We start from the raw sequence: 23,114 nt of genomic DNA, 5'->3' as shown, positions 1-23,114 counted from the left end.
AATTACCCTTATAAACTGTGCTCGATTACCCCTACGAACTGTGCTTTTGAAAAAAGACAGAGAGAGTTATTTAACACAAACACCTTAAACACCTTGTTTGCAAGAGAGAGGGAGGGAGAGAGAGAGAGAGGGAGAGGGAGAGGGAGATGAAGACTGCTCACAGGTAATTTATACTTTCTCCAAGGACAGTGCCTGTTTGACGAGAGAAGGGAGGAGTTATTTGAGAGACAGTTGGTACTCAGTACGGTGAGATAAATAGAAGGTCAGATGATAGGCCTGAAACACATGATTTTGGACACAATGAGCTTTGTTGTGCCCACCGAAAAAGTGGGTTTTGGGGTATTGATCAGGCGGATCGATGAGTGGTTCTCGTAGTGCAGAGAAGGTGTGACCGGAGGGGAGTTATTTGTGTGTCCAACCCTCGCATGGGTTGATAGCTCCACCAGAGAACAGCGGTCCCCTTTGTTGTTGTCACAGTCGGTGACTTTTAAAGGATTTCGGAGGACAACGGGAAGATCGACGGCGTCAGCTCACCTGAAGATTCAAATCTCTCCCTCTCTCTCTCTCCAGCACTACTCAACTCACTACCACGAACTGAACTGAATTTTACTCATTATCGTAAGACTATCTATTTACCCCTAGACTTAAAGAAGCATGGTTTTCTTATATTTCCACATGTATATAATCATTGCAAACCTGTTTGATTTATCTGCATTTATATTACTGTATTGCGTAGTTACTAACAAATATTATTGGTTAATAGCAATACTGGACTCCAAAGTGTTTTGTATTTCTGCTGGCTCTTTAACCCATCACTGTGTACGTGACAGGGTTTACTCCCAAAGTCTTCCCAATGAGGGTAAAGTTGCAAAGCAGCGGAGGGTTGAGATCAGAATTTTCCTTCTTTTGGATGAGCGGCCGGTCATGGCCGACGAGTCGAGTCCCATCTGCCCGAAGCGACCGGTTTTAAGTCGCCAATCACTCGCCTGTGCCCTTCTCCTGTCGGAAGAGATGCTTCCACCAACGTATCCCCACGACCAACGCCAGTATAAAATCTTAGCAACCAAGGGGCTCTGTATTATTGACAACGATAAATCGGTAAATTGGTTTATTATTGTCACGCGTACCGCGGTACAATGGAAAACCTTTCTGCATGCGATCCAAACGGATAATTTAATCACACCGGTACAATGAAGTCGTACAAGGTAAAAGAGAACAGCATATTAGAGGGAAACAGTGTTGCAGTTGCCGAAATCATTGGCAGGTTAGGTTTTTTTTTTGAACTGTTGCCCTAAACTGTGGAGTTCAGCACCTAACACTACAGTACTGGTGAAAAGTCTTCGACACAGTTATAACTAGGGAGACTGAGACTGTAAGGGATGCAGACTCCAGTTGTTACTTTTAAACACACGCGCAAAACTTTTTTTAATTAATTGAACCTTTCTTAACACTGCCATTATTTTATCTTTTATTTTCTAATTTCCACTGTATCCCAGATTGAACAACATCGTCCGAATTAGGTGCTTTATAAAGAACTTATTATTTCTATCCTTTCACAGTTCAAACTGTTAAATCCTGAGGTACGGCCATATCCAAGCACAAACATTTCTCAATTGATAGGCAACTTCAGACTCCTGTCGTGGTGTATACTATTGTGACTTTCGGAAGATTTACATGGGTGGAGCTAATTGTACTAATGTACAGTGGTTTTGGGATGAGACTAGTTGTGGATATTACTATCGGGACAATGTACATTTTGTTCACGTTCCACATTCTTTCAATTTCCCTTAAATTCGGCATATTTCTGATGTTTTTCATGAATTGATCTCTGTCAGTTATGTGTGTTTGGAATGGCTATAGCTATTTTAAAACGTTGTTTTTGCTTGTTTATTCTGTAAAATTACAGCCAGAGAGTTATTGTGTATTGTCCTACCTGTAACAGTGGATTGGCCACAGTTGGATGTGTAGGACTCTAATACTAAAAGTGGAGCAGGCTTGTATTTATGGTAAGGTATGGTGTCTTTCATCAGTTGTAGTTTAAGCAAGATTTTTGTGAATGTTGCTGGGGGGCGGGGGTGGGAATCGAACTGAAGTGAGGGAGGAAAGGGAGGCTGGCTCACAAATAGAGAAAGCTTGGAGACAGTGCGAAAGGGAGGATAGGCAGGTGATAGGGAAGGGACGCGCTCAGTCCTATGGATTGAGATCTGTCTATTTTAATGCGAGGAGTATCATGAATAAAGCGAATGAGCTTAGAGCGTGGATCAGCACTTGGGGTTTTGATGTTGTGGCCATTACAGAGACTTGGATGGTGTAGGGGTAGGAATGGCTACTTAAAGTGCCAGGCTTTAGATGTTTCTGAAAGGTCAGGGAGTGGGGGGGGGGGGGAGGGGGCGGGGGAGGTGGCGCTGTTGATAAAAGATAGTGTCATGGCTACAGAAAAGGAGGAAGTCATGGAGAGGTTGTCTATCGAGTCTTTGTGAGTGTAAGTTAAGAATAGGAAGGGGTCAACAACTCTACCGGCTGTGTTTTTATATATATATAGACAACCCAATAGTAACAGGAACATCAAGGAGCAGAGAGGGAGACAGATTCTGGAAAGGAGTAATAGTGACAGGGTTGTTGTGGTGAGAGATTTTAATTTCTCAAATATTGATTGGCATCTCCTTAGAGTGAGGGGTTTAGATGGTGTAGAGTTTGGTAGGTGTGTTCAGGAAGGTTTCTTGACACAATACGTAGATCAGACTACAAGAGGAGAGGCTGTACTTGATCTGGTATTGGGACGTGAACCTGGTCAGGTGTCAGATCTCCCAGTGAGCAGAATTCTATCTTCTGCACCATAGTATTGGAGAGCGATAGAAACAGACAAGTTAAGGAAACGTTTAAATGGAATAAGAGGAAATACGGGGCTATCAGGCAGGAACTTGGAAGCATAAACTGGAAACAGATGTTGCCAGGGAAACGTACGGAAGAAATGTGGCAAATGTTCAGGGGATACTTGCGTGGAGTTCTGAGTAGGTATGTTCCAATGAAACATGGAAAAGATGATAAGGTACAAGATGTACAAGGTATACAAAGGCTGTTGTAAATCTAGTCAAGAAGAAAAGACGAGCCTACGAAAGGATCAAAAAAAATCTAGGAAATGATAGGAATCTAGAAGATTACAAGGCTTGCAGGAAGGAGTTTAAAAATGAAATTAGGACTGCCACAAGGGGCCATGAGAAGGCCTTGGTGGAAAGGATTAAGGAAAATCCCAAGGCATTCAACAAGTGTCGGGCAGGGACAACTCCAGGTTACTGAAATCAGTACTCTACGGAGAACTCTCTCTTGGCAAGAGATACAAAGACCATTTTAAGCAGCAGGAAAATATCAAAGTCAACGAATGTCAGCAGCCGGCTTGTGACAGAGGCCGCAGGACATTGTTGAACTAATTTTAATGATGTGCCATCTTGTTACCTCTTACTCTTCACAAGTAAAGAACCAGCCATCCATACACATACACCCAGAGATAGGCACCACACACACTTTACTATAATTCTTTTTTTTTTTTTGGTCTCTATTATGTTTATTGCATTGTGGTGCTGCCGCATTGCAACTAATTTCATAATATATGTTGGTGATATTAAACCTGATTCTGAGAAGTTTATCTGACTGTTCTGTACATTTTTATATCTGCTGTTCCTCTTCCTCATACTGTCCTAGTCCATGTTAATCTAAGTGTGCTCGAGTAAACATAGTGCTTTCTATTTTTTTTTTAATTTGAGTTCTCATTTTTCTTTACAAATCTTTCAGATCCGTTTCAGACCAAGATACTACACCAAAAAGAGTACGTCAATATGTACATAGTGAGTGCTCAGTGTCTATTCTATTTTTACTTCTCAGCTCTGTTTGGCAGATATTCTTACACCTTGATGTAAATTTAGTATTTCTTTAGGTTTGAGGTTAATTCAGATTTTCTTCAACCTTGAATTAACTTTTGTTGGAAGATTTTCCTTTATCACACACTCATCCATTTTCTTATATGTTTCATATTCACCTATCGGTTGTACTGTAACCTCATGCTCCGCTTTATATTCTACTAACTCTACTGCACCTTTCTTTATGTTCAATGTTCTGTACTTTTCTGGTCTAAGTTTCATGTGCAACTCTTTGGAAATTAGTTCCATTATTTGCATTATTTGTTTTAGATTTATTCATGCAAGAGCAACTAATTTCAAATCATCCCTGTATAGCTGTCTCAAGGTATAACTCGCATGTTTGTTTGTTTTTTTTAAATTTGTTTTTCTGAAAAAATAGAGAGCGGGTTTAAAGCTAGATAAAACCATAGTGAGCTTAGTGAGTCGCTCTAGAAAATCCCCACATTTATTTTGATAACGGTGGTTGTTCCGCTGTGGTTGTTAATAGGGCGATTATTGTACACAAATGCTTTATCAAATCTTGTGGAAATTTCACAAGTATTCGATGCATTTTATAGATATTACGAATTTCTCTTAACCATGCAAGGGAGAAAATCAAATGATTTTTAATAGACAATATAACGCTGAAAGAGCACTGCGTTCCCCAGTGCTTGATATAGAATTACACAATCTATTATCAGTTGTTCCTTAAATCCGTTCATACCCAAACAGTATCTTTCTGCTCTTCTGTAAGTATATTGCGGTTATCTAAGTGAGTGGTTATTAGTTACGAGATACACAGTGTTACAATTTTATATATAAAGATGTCATATTATTATTAAGAGCGAATAATAACATAGTAGGTGACCATTCAGCAACCTTATAAATGCAGAATTAAAGCTGCCCTTGAGGCTGGTCTTACAAACATTCAGCCTTTTTTATCTACTGCTCCACAGGAGTATGAAAGAAAGAATGTTTGAGGTGGGTTACGGTTCAAGAGCAAGGCTTTGGCTGGGGGAAGTCGAGTTTTGCTAACTTGATTGAGATCTTCCAGGAGGTGACAAAAGTGATGGATGAAGTTACACATGGATATTGTCTACTTGGATATCAGCAGGATGTTTGACAACGCCCAACACGAGAGGCTTATACAGAAAATTAACATGTTTGGGAACCGTGGTGAATTGTCCTGGCTGGCGGGGACCCACACATTGGGAGAAATTTCTTTCGCTGACGTATGGTGAATCTGTGAAATTATTTTCAGAGACGGCTGAGGAGGACAAGTCGTTGGGTATAATGAAAATGGAGGTTAATACGTTCCTGATTAGGAAGAGCATCACCGTTTGCTGGAAGAAGGCAGGGTAATGGTGTAGAGAGGAACTGCTGAACAGGTTCATCAGGATGTTGCCTGGATTTCGTGGCATGTGAGACAAGTAGAGGTTTGATAAACCTAGTTTGTTTACTCTAGCGTTAGAACAGAGATCGGACAGAGGTGTAAAAGTTTGAGAGATAAGGGATTGGGTAGACAGCCTGTATTTTGTTTGTTTGTTTGTTTGTTTTCCCACACAGGACCCATGTCTTGTACCAGAGGAAATTTGGTTAAGATGAGATGGGGTGCATTTACAGCACTTATGGGTAGTTTGTTTGTTTTTTTTTTTTCCACAGGGTAGTGCCTGAAATTTACCGTCTAGGTCATGTCGGAGGCAACGATGTCATAGATGCTCCTAGACACACGTGGCTATGCAGGAAATGCAAGAATAATATAGAAAGAGGATACTGAAGCGTTTTTTTTCCCTTCTGTTCCAGATATATAAAGAGTAAAAGCAATTGAGAGGGTCGATACCGGACCGCTGAAAAATGATGTAGATGCAGTAACGGGTGAAAAGGAAAATGTCAGGAAAAAAAAAATGTGGAAGTCGCGAGAATATTACAAAATGTAAAGAGCATCACCGGACAGATTTGAGTTTCTAGTGCCATTGCGAAGGAGAAGATGCTTCGGTATCTGAAAGGTCTGAAAATAGAGAAGTCGCCTGCACTGCACGATACAGAGTATCAGGAGACTCCTTGGGTTGTGTGGGCATTCCCAGAGCATTTGGACCTGGAGTGAAGGCTTCTGCAGAACCAACAGCTGGATTAATAGAAAAAATACATTTTAGAATATTCAGGCTGCAACGAGAGATTCTCTGAATTGTTACTGGAATTGCAGAGATCACCAAAAGATTAATGGTGAATTTTAATTCCGAGATTCTGTCAAGTCACAGCCTGACATTTGAGATGTAGTTTGAACTGTGCATTCAGCACTCACCTATCAATTGAGTGGGTAACTCAGATAACCCTTGGGCAATGTTCATGTACTTCTCTCTATCAGGACCTGTTTAAATAAAACAAAAGTCCATGAAAACAGAGCTAAAATAATTAGAACAATTTATTTCAATATGCCTTTGTGTTCAGTGCGTGTTTTTTACGTACCGAGCTCCTGTATTTCCCTCAGTATTCTGTCCAACTTTGGTAACTCAGTCCTCCAGGTCACAAAGGATTCCCACATCGCCCGCCGGGCCTGGGAGCCTTTGCCCATCACCAGACTGAGGAATAGTCTGGAACTCTCTGTGCGGTGTCCCTTCTCTGTCAGTTCAGTGACTTTCTATAAAAGAAAAAAACAGTGAATTTATTGTAGAGCAGACAGACAGACATGGAGAATGTGCAGGAAAATATCTGTTCATGGCCCCAGTAGCTTCTGAACAGATGCACTTACTGGGCCGCTGCCTCATACTCCCCGGGTTCAGCCATTAACAGAGAAACAGTAACTGAAGGAAATTCTTCATCAAAATTGTGAAAGAATAAGGATTTAGTGATACCCTACAGTATATTCAACGTGATTAATTTACTTCTCCATCAATTGGGAGCAAGAAGGCTAAGGGTGAAAGGCTAAGGATTTCCGGAGCGAGGCAGTTTTACTACTCGGAGTAAAAGAGTGGCAAGACTGCGCAGGCGCCTGACGTCAGCACGTAGAGTGAAAAAAAAATTAAAAAGAAGACCGCCATATCCAGCGGACAGCGGAGTGAGAGGTGGCAGAGTGATAGTGCTTTGGCTCAAACGGGCTGAGGAGGTAACGAACAGAGGTAGGTCTACTTGGTTAATTGCGGGAAGGGGACATATGTGGGAGGTTCTGGTGTCTCCCAGCCTCCCGGACGGCCATATCTGCACCCGGTGTGTCGAGCTGCAGCTCCTAAGGGACCGAGTTAGGGAACTGGAGATGCAGCTCGATGATCTTCGTCTGGTCAGGGAAAGCGAGGAGGTGATAGAACGGGGTTATAGGCAGGTGTTCACACGGGGGACAGGGAAGTGGGGCACAGTCAGGCGAAGGAAGGGAAAGAGTCAGGTACCAGATAGTACCCCTGTGGCTGTACCCCCTGATAATAAGTTCTCCTGTTTGAGAACAGCCTACCTGGGAGAAGCAACAGTGGCCGTGCCTCTGGCACAGAGTCTGGCCCAGTGGCTCAGCAGGGTAGGGAAAGGAAAAGGAACGCAGTAGTGATAGGGAACTCTATAGTTTGGGGGTCAGACAGGCGACTCTCTGGACTCAGGAAACAAACTGGGATGGTAGTCTGCCCCCTAGGTGCCAGTGTCCTGGATGTTTCAGATCGCGTCCAAGATATCCTGCAGTGGGAGGGCGAACAGCCAGAAGCCGTGGTACATATTGGTACCAATGGCATAGGTAGGAAAAGGGAAGAGGTCCTGAAAACAGATTATAAGGAGTTAGGAAGGAAGTTGAGAAGCAGGACCTCAACCGTAGTGATCTGGGGATTACTGCCTGTGCCACGTGACAGTGAATACAAGAAGAGAATGAGGTAGAGGATAAATGCGTGGCTGAGAGATTGGAGCAGATGGTAAGGATTCAGATTTCTGGATCATTGGGACATCTTTTGGGGCAGGTGTGACCTGCACAAAAAGAACGGGTTGCACTTGAATCACAGGGGGACTAATATCCTTGCGGAGAGGTTGTTAAGGTTACTGAGGAGAGTTGAAACTAGAATTGTTGGGGGGTGGGAACAGAACTGAAGAGACTGGGGAATAAACGGTTTGCTGACAAATAGAGAAAGCTTGAAGACAGTGTGTGAAGGAGGATAGGCAGGTGATAGAGAAGAGACGCGCTCAGATGGACGGTTTGAGATGTGTCTATTTTAACGCAAGGAGTATTATGAACAAAGCGGATGAGCGTAAAGCGTGGATCAGTACTTGGGGATATGATATGGTGTCCATTACAGAGACTTGGATAGCTCAGAGACAGGAATGGTTGCTTCAAGTGCCGGGTTTTAGATGTTTCAGAAAGGACAGGGAAGGAGGCAAAAGAGGTGGGGCGTGGCACTGTTAATCAGAGATAGTGTCACGGCTTCAGAAAAGGTGGACGTCATGGAGGGATTGTCTACGGAGTCTCAGCGGGTGGAGGTTAGGACCAGGAAGGGGTCAATAACTCTACTGGGTATTTTTTATAGGCCGCCCAATAGTAACAGGGATATCGAGGAGCAGATAGGGAAACAGATCCTGGAAACTTGCAATAATAACAGAGTTGTCGTGATGGGAAATTTTAATTTCCCAAATATCGATTGGCATCTCCCTGGAACAAGGGATTTAGATGGGGTGGTGTTTGTTAGGTGTATTCAGGAAAGGTTCTCGTCACAATATGTAGATAACTCTACAAGAGGAGAGGCTGTACTTAATTTGGTATTGGGAAATAAACCTGGTCAGGTGTCAGATCTCACAGTGGGAGAGAATTTTGGAGATAGTGATCATAATTTTATCACCTTTAACATAGCATTGACAAGAGATAGAAACAGATAGGTTAGAAAAGCGTTTAATCGGATTTAGGTGAATTATGAGGCTATCAGGCAAGAAATTGGTAGCTTAAATTCGGAACAGATGTTCTCAAGGAAAGGTATGGAAGAATGTGTCAAATATTCAGGGGATATTTGTGTGGAGTTCTGCATAGTTACGTTCTAATGAGACAGGGAACTTATGGAAGGGTACAAAGGCTGTAATAAATCTAGTCAAAAAGAAAAGAAAAGTTTACAAAAGGTCCAGAGAGTTAAGTAATGTTAGGGATCTAGAAGATTATAAGGCTACCTGGAAGGAGCTTATAAGGGAAATTAGGAGATCCAGAAGGGGCTACGAGAAGGCTTTGGCGGGCAGGATTAAGGAAACCCCCAAGGTATTCTACAAGTATGTGAAGAACAAGAGGATAAGACGTGAAAGAATAGGACCTACCAAGTGTAACAGTAGGAAAGTATGTATGGAACCGGAGGAAATAGCAGATGTATTTAATGAATACTTTACTTCAGTATTCACGATGGAAAAAGATCTTGGTGATTGTCGTGATGACTTGCAGCAGACTAAAAAGCTTGAGCAAGTAGATATTAAGAAAGAGGATGTTCTGGAGCTTTTGGAAAGCATCAAGTTGGATAAGTCGCTGGAACCGGATGAGATGTACCGTAGGCTACTGTGGGAGGAGAGGGAGGAGATTTATGAGCCTCTGGCGATGATATTTGAATCGGCAATGGGGACGGGAGAGTTTCCGGCGGATTGGAGGGCTGCGGATGTTGTTCCTTTATTCAAGAAAGGGAGAAGAGGTAGCCCAGGAAATTACAGTCCAGTGAGTCTTACTTCAATGGTTGGTATGTTGATGGCGAAGATCCCGAGAGGGAGGATTTATGAACATTTGAAGAGGTACAATATGTTTAGGAATTGTCAGCAAGGCTTTGTCAAGGGCAGGTCGTGCCTTTCGAGCCTGATTGAATTTATGAAGGATGTGTCTAAACACATTGTTGAAGGAAGAGCAGTAGATGTAGTGTGTATGGCTTTCAGCAAGGCATTTATAAGGTACCCCATGCAAGGCTTTTTGAGCAAGGAAGGAGGCATGGGATCCAAGAGGACATTGCTTTGTGGATCCAGAACTGGCTTGCCCACAGAAGGCAAAGAGTGGTTGTAAATGGGGCATATTCTTCATGCTGGTCTGCGACCAGCGGAGTGCCTCAGGGATCTCTTCTGGGACCCTTACTCTTCATGATTTTTATAAATGACCTGGATGAGGAAGTGGAGGGATGGGTTATTAAGTTTGCTGATGACAGAAAGATTGGAGCTGTGGATACTGTGGAGGGCTGTCAGGGGTTACAGCCAGACATTGATAGGATGCAAAACTGGGCTGAGTAGTGGCAGTTGGAGTTCAACCCAGGTAAGTGTGAAGTGTTTAATTTTGATAGGTCAAATATGATGGCAGAATATAGTATTAATGGTAAGACTTTTGGCAGTGTGCAAGATCAGAGGGATCTGGGGGTCCGAATCCACTGGACGCTCAAAGACAGCTGCGCAGGTTGACGCTGTGGTTAAGAAGATATTCGGTCTATAGGCCTTCATTAATCCTGGAATTGATTTTAGGAACCGAGAGGTAATGTTGCAGCTATATACGACCCTGGTCAGACCCCACTTGCAGTACTGTGCTCATTCCTGGTCGCCTCACTACAGGAACGATGTGGAAGTTATAGAAAGGGTGCAGAGGAAATTTGCAAGGATGTAGCCTGAATTGGCGAGCATGCCTTATGAGAATAGATTGATGGAACGCGGGCTTTTCTCCTTGGAGCGACTGAGGATGAGAGGTGACCTGATACAGGTGTATAAGACGATGAGAGGCATTGATCGTGTGGATAGTCAGAGGCTTTTCCCAGGGGAGAAATGGTTACCACAGGAGGACACAGGTTTAAGGTGCTGGGGAGAGGTACAGATGAGATATCAGGGGTAAGGTTTTTACTCAGAGGGATGAGTGAGCGTGGAATGGGCTGCCGGCAACGGTGGTAAAGGCGGATACGATAGGGTCTTTTAAGAGACTTTTGGATAGGTACATGGAGCTTGGAAATATAGAGGGCTATGGGTAAGGCTAGTAACTTCTAAGGTAGGGACATGTTCGGCACAACCTGTCGGCCGGAGGGCCTGCATCGAGCTGTAGGTTTTCTATATTTCTAATGAGCAACATTACATCAAAAAGATGTGACAACAAGAAAGGAAGAGAGGGGAGAGCGAGAGAGCGAAAAAAAAATGATGGTGGTCATCACTGAATCGTGGCTGAAAGAAGATCATATTTGGGTGCTTACATCCAAGGATAAATATTTAATCGAAAGGATAGGCAGGTGGGTGAAAGGGTTGGGTTGACTCTGTTGTCATAGAAAAATAAAAAGTCCTTATAAAGAGGTGACATCTGATTGAACGATGCAGATGTTAAGAAACTGCATAGGAAAAATGACCCTGATGGAACAGTCACCAGGATGTGGGCTACAAATTCCAGTGGGAGAGAGAAGAGGCATGTAAAGTGCTCAATATTAAAATAGTCATGGGAAATTTCAATATATAGGAAGCTTTGCAAAATCAGGTCAGTGCTGAATCCCAAGTGAGGGAATTTATAGAGTACCTAAGAGATGGCTTTTGACAGAAGCTTATGTTTCAGCCCACTATAGGAAAGGCGTATCTGGATTCGTTGTTGTGTATTGCACCAGATTTGATTGGGGAACTTAAGGTAAATAAACGCTTACGAGGCAGTGATCAGAAAACAGCAGAACCCACACTGCAGTTTGAGAGGGAGAAGGTGAAAGGTAGCTGTATCCGTATTATTGTGGAATAAAGGAACTACAGAGGCATGAGAGAGGAGCTGGGCAAAAATAAATTGGAAGAGGACACTAGCAGAGGCAACAGCAAAGCAGAAATGGATGAAGATTCTGGGAGAGATTCGGAAGGTGCAGGTAGAGGTAGATAATCCCAAAGATGGAAATTTATACCAAAGGGAAGATGATCAACCGTGGCTGATGAGGAAGTCAATGCCAGCACAACAGCAAAGGAAAGGGCATAGAATATAGCAAAATATCGTGGAAAGCTGGAGGCCTGGGAAGCTTTTACTAACCAGCATAAAGCAACTAAAAATCCCTAAGTAGAGGAAACATGAAATATGAAGGTAGACTAGCTAATAGTGTAAAATAGCTTACCAAAACGTTCGTCTGATATATATATGTATGCTCTTTCAGGACACCTATTGATTTTTGGGGTCATAAGGTATCAGCTTTGTGCGTGATAGTTCATGTCTAACCAATCTTAAAGTTTTTACAGGAAGGTAAAGTTGATGAATCGAAGGAGTGGGTGTTGTCTCTATGGACTTTAGCACAACATTTGGCAAGGTACCGCCAAGGAGGGTGGTCAATAAAGTTCAGTTGTTCAGCATTCAACTTAAAATGGTAAATTGGATTTGACATTGGCTTTTTGGAAGAAGACAGAGTGGATATAGACTGTTGAATCCCTGACTGGGAATTTGTAACTCGTGCGGTGCCACAGGGATCGGTGCTGGTTATGTTGTTGTTTGTCATCGTTATCAATGATTTGAATGAAAGTGTGGTTAATTGGATCAGCAAATTTGCGGATGACACCCAGAGTGGGTTAGTGTAGTGGAGAGTGAGGAAGACTACCAAAGCTTGCAGTGGTGTCTAAACCAGCTGAGAAATGGGCTGAAAATGATCGATGCAATTTAATGCAGACAAGTGTGACGTGTTGCAATTTGGAAGGGTCGATCTTATACAGTAACTAGTAGGACACAGAGGAGTGTAGTAGAAAAAAAAAACGATCTGGGAATACAGGTCCATAATTCTTTTAAAATGGCAGCAAAGGTAGATAATCGGAAAGAAAGTATTTGGCACACTAGCCTTCATTAATGAAAATCTCGACTACAGAAGGTGAGATATGATGTTGAACGTGCATAGGACATTTCTGAGGCCTAATTGTGAGTATTGTGTGCAGTTCTGATCACCTACTTATATGATAGATGTAAAGAAGTTTGAAAGAGTACCGAGAAAATTTACAGCGATTTTGCCGGGACTGAAGGACCGGAGTTATAAGAAAAGATTGAACAGGTTAGGACTTTATGCCTCACTACAACAAGAGGTCAGCAGTAAAAGATGAAAGGTGAAAAGTTCAAGGGGCACATGAGGGGAAACTTCTTCACTCAGAGGGTGGCGAGAGTGTGGAACGAATTTACAGCGCAAGTTGTACAAGCAGTTCAGAGAAGACTGGATAGATAGATGAATGATAAAGCGTCATGGCCCGGTGCAGGTCAATGGGAATAGGCAGTTTCAGTAGTCCGGCAAGGAATAGATGGGCCAAAGGGCCTGTTTATGTGCTCTAACTTTTTATGACTATGACCTCAGCCAGTCATTTTTCGGGATCTCAGCTGGAGACCAGACCAGCTGTGGTTAGCAGTTTTCCCTCCCTCAAGTACCGCAGCGAAGCCAGTTGGCCCAATTTACAATCTGACAGTTTAATTTTCACACTGAATTAATGATCTGAGGTGAACTTGACCGACGGTCCTGATAAGATGCAAAATTAAGTTTGGACTGAATGCCTTTTCAACAGTCCAGATATGAACTACTGCACTTCTAACACACTGATAAATACAGCAGGTGTGAGAGGAAAAGGTGACGCTGATTCTGCACTTCCCAGTGCTCCCCGCCTTAACAGCTGAAACCAGATCTGCTGGAGACAGTCAGAGATCAAAGTCTCTGTTGTCACGTAGAATTCCTAGAATGTGCAGGAGATTAATATTGATCACTTTTCTCTCAGATACCAGCAGTTCGGTGACAATACAAGAAATACACTCACCTCATTTTCTTCTCGACTGAAATGTCCCTCCTTTGTCAACATCCAACCGAGCCTTTCAACCTTTTCTTCAATCGCTTGTTCCAGTCTGTCCCTGTAGAACTTTGTCAGTTGGTACAGTTGATATTCACCCCCCTGCGCCAGGAGGTCAGAGATTGCAAACTCTGGCTCTGTGACTATAAAATGAGAACGTAGACATGAACTCAAATATTCCTTATCTCCTCGGCTCTCACAGCACTCAGCAAATCAATAATGTCTTGAAACTCAATATTCAGCCGTCTTCAGCAACAAACACGGATTTTGTACCAATTTCCAACACTGACCTTAAAACCTATCCAACAATGTTTTGGGCATCACATCACCAGAAGGGCAACTTTACTGGAAAACTGACCCACCTCCAGCCAACACAATCCAGTTATTTAAAATTAGGCTGGGCGATACCTGCTGAGGCTGTCAATGATGCTCTTTTCCCAGAGATGCTGTCTCCATCTTGGCGAATGCAAGTCATTTAATTCATACCCCGGACAGCCGCATTTCCTCCAATATACATCCAGAAAATCCTCAGAGTAGGTATTACATTTCCTGCAGTGGGTTAACCCGTGTCTCACTAAACCACTTGACACAAACCCACACATTCCCCCTCTTCTCTGACCAACCCTCCAACAAGGCCTCACATTTTCCCTCCTCCCTGTCACATTTTGTGAACACATCATGGTTATATTTCACTCACCTGCCCCTTGTTGGGGACTTGACAATTCCGTGTTCAATGAGCCTCCGAGCTGACAGGCAGTCGCCTCACTTGTACCGGTTCCAGGGTCCCGATCAGTGTTCCTGACGTCACTGTCTCTGGGCTGACAGACAGTCGCCTCACTTGTACCGGTTCCAGGGTCCCGATCAGTGTTCCTGACGTCACTGTCTCTGGGCTGAATTTGCTCCACTTCCGCTGCGGCCGGACCACATTCTATTGGGACATTGCTCTCAATCCGACCCTGCTTTGGTACCTTGCTTCCCGTGTCCCGATCATCTTCCCCCAATAACTTCAATGGTAGGAACCTCTTGAGTACTGTCCGAACCCGATTTAACCTCCCACCTGAAATAAATGATGAATAGCAGGTTTAGAGTGATTTGTACTCGAAGAAGGATTCACAATGGGTGTCCGCAATGGAGCCGAGACTCTATCTCACCAGATTTGGAGTGAGACTGTGCTGGTGAATGTGAATCACACGTCCTGCTAGGGGACCATCCCGATAAGCCACAGTAATAATAATCCCCGACTACGCGTTAGCTGAACACACTGATACCCAGCTGTTATTAATGGAACGGCCTCAGGTGATACCGGGAATTATCACTGGGATTATTTGCACAAACATAAATTTCCCTGGATCATAAACTGTCCAGTCACCTGTGTCACTCACAGACAAGCCACTGGATTACTCATGGTCCGATCCTCCAGATCACACGATCTGCGTTTGTTTTGTCACACACTGTCTTGTCCCCTGGGTCACAGACTGACCATTGACTTGAGACGAAAAATGTCCAGTCCCCTGGGGTACAGACTGACCATAACCTTGAAGCCATTGATGCCTAGTTCCCTGGGTCCATCCCGTCTCCCGGATGATAATCGTCAGGTAACAACTATACAAGTCATTGGCAAAAGGACAGTCTTGCATGCAGTTCTAGTAGCTAAACGTAAAGTCTCCCTTAGAGAGCTTTATGTGCACTTACAGTTGCTAATCTACAAAATGGATGTGATTCAGCTGGGAAGAGTGCAGAGGAGATTGACAAGTACGTTACTGGATGGGGCTGTTTGTTTTTTGTGTTACATGGTTCGGGTAAAATTTGTCCTGGATCATGTGAGCTTGAAGGGTAACCTTACACACCTACATAAAATAATCAGGAATGCAGATAAGGTAGATGGTCATAGTCTGTTTCCTAGGTTAGGGGAGTCTGAGACTCGAGGGCAGAAATTTAAAAAAGACCGAAAGGACATTTTTTTTTTTCACGTGGCGGCTGATGGGTATAAATTACATGCAGCCAGAGGAGGCTTTAAACACAAACAAAATTACAAAGTTGTGAAGATGTGGGCGGGAAAAAGGATAGAAGAAGTCTGCAAGGGAAATTTGGGAAAAGCTGCTGGGAAATCGGGCAAGCTCAGAGACATTTAGAACAGCATGAATTAGTTGAGCCAAAGGACCCGTTTCCACACTGTAATATCTGTTTTACTCCACCTGGAATACAGAGTTGAGCACAATGACAATGCCTACCAGAGACAGAGACAGTTGGTCATTGGTTAAAGCGGATTTCGCATCAGAGATACAGGTAATTTAAATTCAAGTAGCAGATCATCTGAAGAGGGAAGTATTGAGAATTCACGTTCACCATTTGGCCACAGACCAGACATGGACTGGGGTATTAAAACAGAATCTGAAGTCAGGAGGGTGATGGTAGCGGCCAAAAAAGCAAGAAACAGCCACTGAAGTACAAGGAGCAGGACGAAGATTATCCAGAAAGCAAGGGAAATCGGGAAGAAAGGACGCTGGAGATGGACACAGGCCCTGAACGAGACTAGGATTCAGGGCCTAGGCTAGAAACACGGGACCCGGACGTGGAACTAGGAACAAGGAGACTGGACTAGGAACTCAGAACTCCGGAACCAGAGTCTGGACAAGGACCCGGAACCTGGGTCTTGGTTGGGACTCGAACCTGGGTCTTGACTCGGAACCGGAACCCGGGTCTAGGCTAGGACTCAGGACTAGGATCTTGGCAAGGACTCGGGACTAGGATTTTGGCAAGGACTCAGGACTAGGATCTTGGCAAGGACTCGGCACTAGGATTTTGGCAAGGACTCCGGACTAGGATCTTGGCAAGGACTCCGGACTAGGATCTTGGCAAGGACTCGGGACTAGGATCTTGGCTAGGACTCGGGACTAGGATCTTGGCAAGGACTCGGGACTAGGATCTTGGCAAGGACTCGGGACTAGGATCTTGGCAAGGACTCCGGACTAGGATCTTGGCAAGGACCCGGGACTAGGATCTTGACAAGGACTCGGGACTAGGATCTTGGCAAGGACTCGGGACTAGGATTGTGTCAAGGACCCGGGACTAGGATCTTGGTAAGGACTCGGGACAAGGATTTTGGCAAGGACTCGGGACTAGGATTTTGGCAAGGACTCGGGACTAGGATCTTGGCCGGGACTCGGGACTAGGATCGTGGCCAGGACTCGGGACTAGGATTTTGGCAAGGACTCGGGACTAGGATCTTGGCCAGGACTCGGGACTAGGATCTTGGCAAGGAATCGGGACTAGGATCTTGGTAAGGACTCGGGACTAGGATCTTGGCAAGGACTCGGGACTAGGATCTTGGCAAGGACTCGGCACTAGGATCTTGACAAGGACTCGGGAGTAGGATCTTGGCAAGGACCCGGGACTAGGACCTTGGCAAGGACTCGGGACTAGGATCTTGGCAAGGACAGGATGAGGTACTCCAGTACGGGACGAGGAATCTCCAGCACCGGGCTGGGCGAGGAACTGCTGGCCTGGGCGAGGCACATGGACTGGATGAGGACATGTATCTCAGACTTGGGCAGGGCTGGAACAGGGCGCCTGGACTTCAACTTGAGTGCAGCAGCACGGAGCCTCGGACTTGAGTATGGGAACACAGAGCCTTGGACGTGAGTACAGGAACACGGAACACAGAGCCAGGACACCTCCTTGGGAACAGGACGTAGGGCCGGGACCCGTACACGGAATACAGAGCCAGTACCACGTTTGGGATCAAGGCTTAGTGCCGGGGCACTACACAGTATCAGGACACCTCCTACGGAAGCAGCAGCAGTTCAATGAAATACACAATCTAGCAGGGGAAAATATAATAATAATAAACAAACAAGTAAACAAATTACGTATACTGAACAGATTTTTTTTTTAAAAAACGTGCAAAAACAGAAAGACTATATATTAAAAAATAAAGTAAGGTAGTGTCCAAAGGTTCAACGTCCATTTAGGAATCGGATGGCAGAGGGAAAAAAGCAGTTCCTGAATCTCTGAGTATGTGCCTTCAGGCTTCTGTACGTGCTTTCTGATGGTAACAGTGAGAAAAGGACATGCCCTGGATGCTGGAGGTCCTTAATAATGGACGCTGCCTTTCTGATGCACCTCTCCCTGAAGATGTCCTGGGTAATTGGTAGGCTAGTACCCAAGATGGGGCTGACGAGATTTACAACCTTCTGCAGCTTCTTTCGATCCTGTGCAGTAGCCCCTCCATACCAGACAGTGATGCACTGAAGAGACCCCAGGATTATCTAAAATGAAGTGTCACATGATCCTCAGCCATTTCCAAGGCTGGCAATGCTCTCGGCTCGGCTACAGAAAACAGAGTTTAAAAATTCCCCTCATCTACTTTGCGCAGCGAGGAGGAAGTTGATAGCTTCCCCGACAAAACCTGAAATGCTGTATTATCACACAATCTCTGAAGTCCCGGAAGTGTTCTTACAACCTGCCTCTGAATTTTATAAATGAAAGTTGGCGATGTCTTTTACCTCTGAACAGGCTCTGATGAGCAACAAACCGTGAACCTGGACTTTCACGTAACAAAAAACAGTTGTCACATTCCTGTTTGTGTTTAACTCTCAACCTGTTGATTCAGGTTCTCCGGCTCCTTTCACTCAGGCGAAGCTTTGCATGGTGAGTGGAGTCATTCGACCATTACTAGTGTCAGGTCCCTGCGCTGGAACTGTTGGATAGATCGATTACACAAAGCCGCTTTACCCGTGAGATCAATGACACTGCTCGATGAAAATTTTCTCTGCCCTGTTAGCGCCTGAGTAAGTTTCTTCATCTGAGCTATTGTGCACCAACAGGGAAGAAGTTTAATGAAAAATATCCCAGTGAACGTACCTGTAGCCATTCTGATTCTGACTGACGATTGTTGATTGTCGTCGTCTTGTTTACACGTTTGTCGCGGTGCAGAACAGCTCCACCTGCTGGTGATGCCCTGAATTACACACAACAAGCGGGCAGTGAGTCAGAGAGAGTAGAACTGCTTTGCAAATGTGACAGTATCGCCATCCTCTGTACCAGAGCAGCAGTTCGCTTAGGGGCGAAACATTCACTATTAACATCAACTCTCACACCATGTCTGTATGTCTGTTCAGTAATATTTGGCGCATCCTACTGATAGAGTCACAGAGCAACAGAGCACAGATACATACCCTTCAGCCCATCGAGACAATGCTGACCAAAGTGCCCACAGAGATGGTCTTAATTTCCTAAATTGGACCCATTTTCCTCCTGGCCTCTTAATTCCATCTTCACATCCCATTTGCTTCTAGAATTATACAATTGTGCCTGCCTCATTCCTCTGGCAGGTCCCTCGACATCATCACCAACCTCTGCATGAAACCGTTGCTGCTCGTGTTGGTTTTACAATCTATTTACCACTCCTCTGCCCATTCAGATCCCCTATAAACTACGATAAGCTTCACATTGAATACCATCTACTAAATTTGTGTCATCCGCGGACTTACTGGTCAAGCCTTGTGCACTTGCATTCAAATCACTGCTATCAAATAGCGAATATCACATGTCCCAACTTGTGGATTTGCGGCACACAACTAGTTACCCGCCTCCATTTGGAGGAGAAACCTCCAACCACCACTCTTTTCTTGATATCTTCTATGCAATTTTTGAATCCATCTAACCTTCCCTCTCTGTACTGCATGTGACCTTATCTTCCAGACCAAGCCGTCATGAGGTATCTTGCCAAAGGCTTTACTGGAGTTCAATGTACAACATCCACTCCCCCACCCTCATGGACAATCATCTTCAAAAATCTTTAAAAAGTATTGTTGAACACAACTTTCCATGCACAATGCCATAACTCCTGATCACATCTGTCAAACCAAATGTTGGTTTATATTCTGTGTGTGACTGGGCCATGTTGTGGAAAAATAGCTCCGGCACCTCTCCTTCCATTTTTTCCACTTACCCTCCAAAAGCCAAAATGGCAACCCGTAGTAAAATTATGCTTCTCCAAATGCTGCCCCCAAGTATCCCTTCCAAGGGTTGGCCTACCCCCGATGTAACACTCACTGGTCTATAATCCCCAGGATTAAACCCATTTGCTTTATTGAATTACAGAACATAATTTGACAGTCTCCAATCATGTGTTACTATGCCTGTGGCCATAGTGGATTCAATGATCATTGTCAGTGCCCCGTAACCTTCCCCCCTCACTTCCTGTAGTAACGTGGTGTATATTGGTAGATTGAACAACATCTCTTTCTCAATATTGCCATGCTGCTATGTTAACGTCGCAATCACTTTCCATCTCATTGGTAACTCTGAAGCAAAACATTCATTAAACACCTCGCCTATCACCGCATCCTCCAGGCACGTTTCCACCTTTGCTCCTGTGTAATCCTGCCCTCAATCTATTCACCCTCCTCTTCTTCACCCACATGTAGAACGCCTTAGGCTTCCTTTCATCCTACTTCCCAGCGACTTCTCAAGTTCCCTTTGACCTCTAAGTCACTTCTTAAGCTCCTTCTAGGCTTCCTTATAATTCTCTAGAGCCTTGATTGAATGTTGCTTCCTAAATCTAAAGAATGCTTCCTTTTCCCTCTTGCTCAAATGTTCCCATCACTTGTGAACCACGGTTCGTTTATATAAACATTCTTTAACTGTGTGTGGAACAAATCGACCCCGAACCGCATACAAGTGTTCCTGAAACAACCTTCACAGTTTCATTGTGCATTTCCCTTTGAAAATGTTCTCCCTATTTACACTCCTAAACTGCTCCGAATACCATTGTAATTATCCACTCACTAATTAAATACTGCCTCATATCGTCTGCTACTATCCTTGTCCACGATCATAATAAAAGTTGGGATGTTGTGGTCACTATCTCAAGAAGGTCACCCATCGTGACATCTGTCACCACACCAGCATCATTGCCTCATACTAGATGCAGTACGGCAACTCCTCCAGTTAGCCCATCCACAAACTATGTCAAGAATCCTTCCTGGACACACAACGCACTCTGCCCCATTGACACATTTTGGAACAAGGAAGTGGAATCAACATCAGGAAAGTGGAGGTCAACAATGATAACAACCTTGTTGCTTCTGCAGCTTTCCCAAAACTGCCAAGTTATCTGCTCTCGTTATACCGGTGGCTTTGGGGAAGGCCTATAGAATAATTTCAGAATGATATCCCCCTTCCCGTTTCGGACTTTCACCCACATGGATGTCCTCTCTTTATGTACCTGTGATACCATCCCTAATTAGTAAAGACAATTCTCCCCATTTCACTCCCCCCCCCAAATAAAACCTGAAACATCAAACTTCAATTCTGCCCTTGTAACAGTCAGGTCTGTGAAATGGTTATAACATGTACCATCCATGTACTGAACCATGCTCTAAGTTACTCTTATTTTTAATACTTATTTTATTGAAGTAAACACATTTCCAACCGACTACATTATGCCCTGCCCACAACCGATCCATCCACAGTCTCTCTCAACATTGCATCTGCCTTTATTTCAACTGTTCTGTCATCTGACCAAACACTCTGGTTTCCATCCCACAACTACTGAGTTTAAGCCGACCCCCGCAGCTCCAGCTGACCAGCCTCCAAGAACATTTGCTCATCTCAACTACAGATATAACCCATGCATTTGGTACAGGGTCAAATGGGAACATAACTTCATTGGAAGTTATTCTGCTTAGTCACAGGTACGTACAATTTATTAGTAGAAAAGCGTTTGATGATGACAGCGTATGTAAATGCAAATTACTGAGTGAAATGCGATGCTGGGACATTTGGCTTCAAGAGTGTTTGCCCTTAGCAAAGGCTTGCGTGACGATATACTGGAGGGCAAGTATATCATTGCAGCTTGCAATAGCCAGAGGAATCAATGACATGCTGCTGTAGTTCACGGTAATTCCACATTTGTGCAATCACTACAGCAGGAAACAACTGTGGTGTCTTATAAAGGCAAAAATTCTCAACGCGTTTTGAGATAATTTTGATCTAACACAGAATAGCAAGGAAACAGAACTGATGAGAGTTTGAAATGAGCAAACAATATGAGGGAATGGGCGTGGTTTCGCAGAGCTGATACTGACAGCACATTAGTAGATCTGGAGTGATTGCAGCTAGGTCTGATAGAGGCATACATGTTATTTCTAGGATTATTCAGTCTCACTCCAGCTATTCACAAGGAACAAGGAAATGGCAGACAAATTGAACAAGTATTTTGGATCTGACTTCACTAGGGAAGACACAAACAATCTCCCAGATATAATAGTGGACAAAAGACCTAGGGTAATGGATGAACTGAAGGAAATTTATATTGAGCAGGAAATGGTGTTGGATAAACTGTTGGGTCTGAAGGCTGGTAAGTCCCGAGGACCTGATGGCCTGCATCCCAGGGTACTTAAGGAGGTGGGTTTAGAAATCGTGGAAGCATTGGTAATCATTTTCCAATGTTCTATAGATTCAAGATCAGTTCCGTGGATTGGAGGGAGGCTAATGTTGTCCCTCTCTTCAGGAAGGGAGGAAGAGAGAAAACAGGGAATTATCCACCGGTTAGCCTGACGTCGATGGTGGGAAAGATGCTGGAGTCAATTATAAAAGATGAAAATACGACACATCTGGATAGCAGTAACAGGATCGGTCCGAGTCAGCATGGATTTACGAAGGGGAAATCGTGCTTGCTAATCTTCTGGAATTTTTTGAGGATGTAACTATGAAAATGGACAGGGGAGAGCCAGTGGATGTAATGTACCTGGACTTTCAGAAAGCCTTTGATAAAGTCCCACATAGGAGATTAGCGGGCAAAATTAGGGCACATGGTATTGGGGGCAGAGTAGTGACATGGATTGAAAATTGGCTGGCTGACAGAAAACAAAGCGTAGCATTTAATGGGTCCCATTCGGAATGGCAGGCGGTGACCAGTGGGGTACCACAGGGTTCAGTGCTTGGACCGCAGCTGTTTACAATATATATTAATGATTTAGATGAGGGAATTAAAAGTAACATTAGCAAATTTGCCGATGACACAAAGCTGGGTGGCAGTGTGAAACGTGAGGATGCTGTTATGAGAATGCAGGGTGACTTGGACAGGCTGGGTGAGTGGGAAGATGCATGGCAGATGCAGTTTAATGTGGATAAATGTGAGGTTATCCACTTTGGTGGTAAGAACAGGGAGGCAGATTATTATCTAAATAGAGTCCAGTTAGGAAAAGGGGAAGTACAATGAGATCTAGGTGTTCTTGTACATCAGTCATTGAAAGCAAGCATGCAAGTACAGCAGGCAGTGAAGAAAGCTAACGGCATGCTGGCCTTCATAACAAGGGGAATTGAGTATAAGAGCAAAGAGGCCCTTCTGCAGCTGTACAGAGCCCTGGTGAGACTACAGCTGGAGTACTGTGTGCAGTTTTGATCTCCAAATTTGAGGAAGGACATTCATGCTATTGAGGGAGTGCAGCGTAGGTTCACAAGGTTAATTCCCAGGATGGCAGAACTGTCATATGTCGAAAGATT

General features: G+C 44.1%; 1 protein-coding gene across 1 annotated transcript in view; it reads right to left on the bottom strand.

Moving 5' to 3' along the window:
• LOC140206980 (NACHT, LRR and PYD domains-containing protein 3-like) overlaps positions 1–23,114 on the bottom strand; it is a 41,825-nt gene that overhangs the window by 5,813 nt on the left and 12,898 nt on the right. Inside the window, exons 3-7 of the mRNA XM_072275297.1 lie at positions 18,465–18,561; positions 14,299–14,658; positions 13,572–13,744; positions 6,360–6,531; positions 6,196–6,261 (exon numbers count right to left, since the gene is read on the bottom strand). Of these exons, the coding sequence (XP_072131398.1) occupies positions 6,196–6,261; positions 6,360–6,531; positions 13,572–13,744; positions 14,299–14,658; positions 18,465–18,474 (781 nt within the window). The 5' untranslated portion in view covers positions 18,475–18,561. The remainder of the gene's footprint in view (positions 1–6,195; positions 6,262–6,359; positions 6,532–13,571; positions 13,745–14,298; positions 14,659–18,464; positions 18,562–23,114) is intronic.

Source organism: Mobula birostris, chromosome 13 (genome assembly GCF_030028105.1).
Source record: "Mobula birostris isolate sMobBir1 chromosome 13, sMobBir1.hap1, whole genome shotgun sequence".
Lineage (NCBI taxonomy): Eukaryota > Metazoa > Chordata > Chondrichthyes > Myliobatiformes > Myliobatidae > Mobula > Mobula birostris.
The sequence above is the reverse complement of the archived record's forward strand: the minus strand, read 5'-3'. Positions and strand labels throughout refer to the sequence as shown.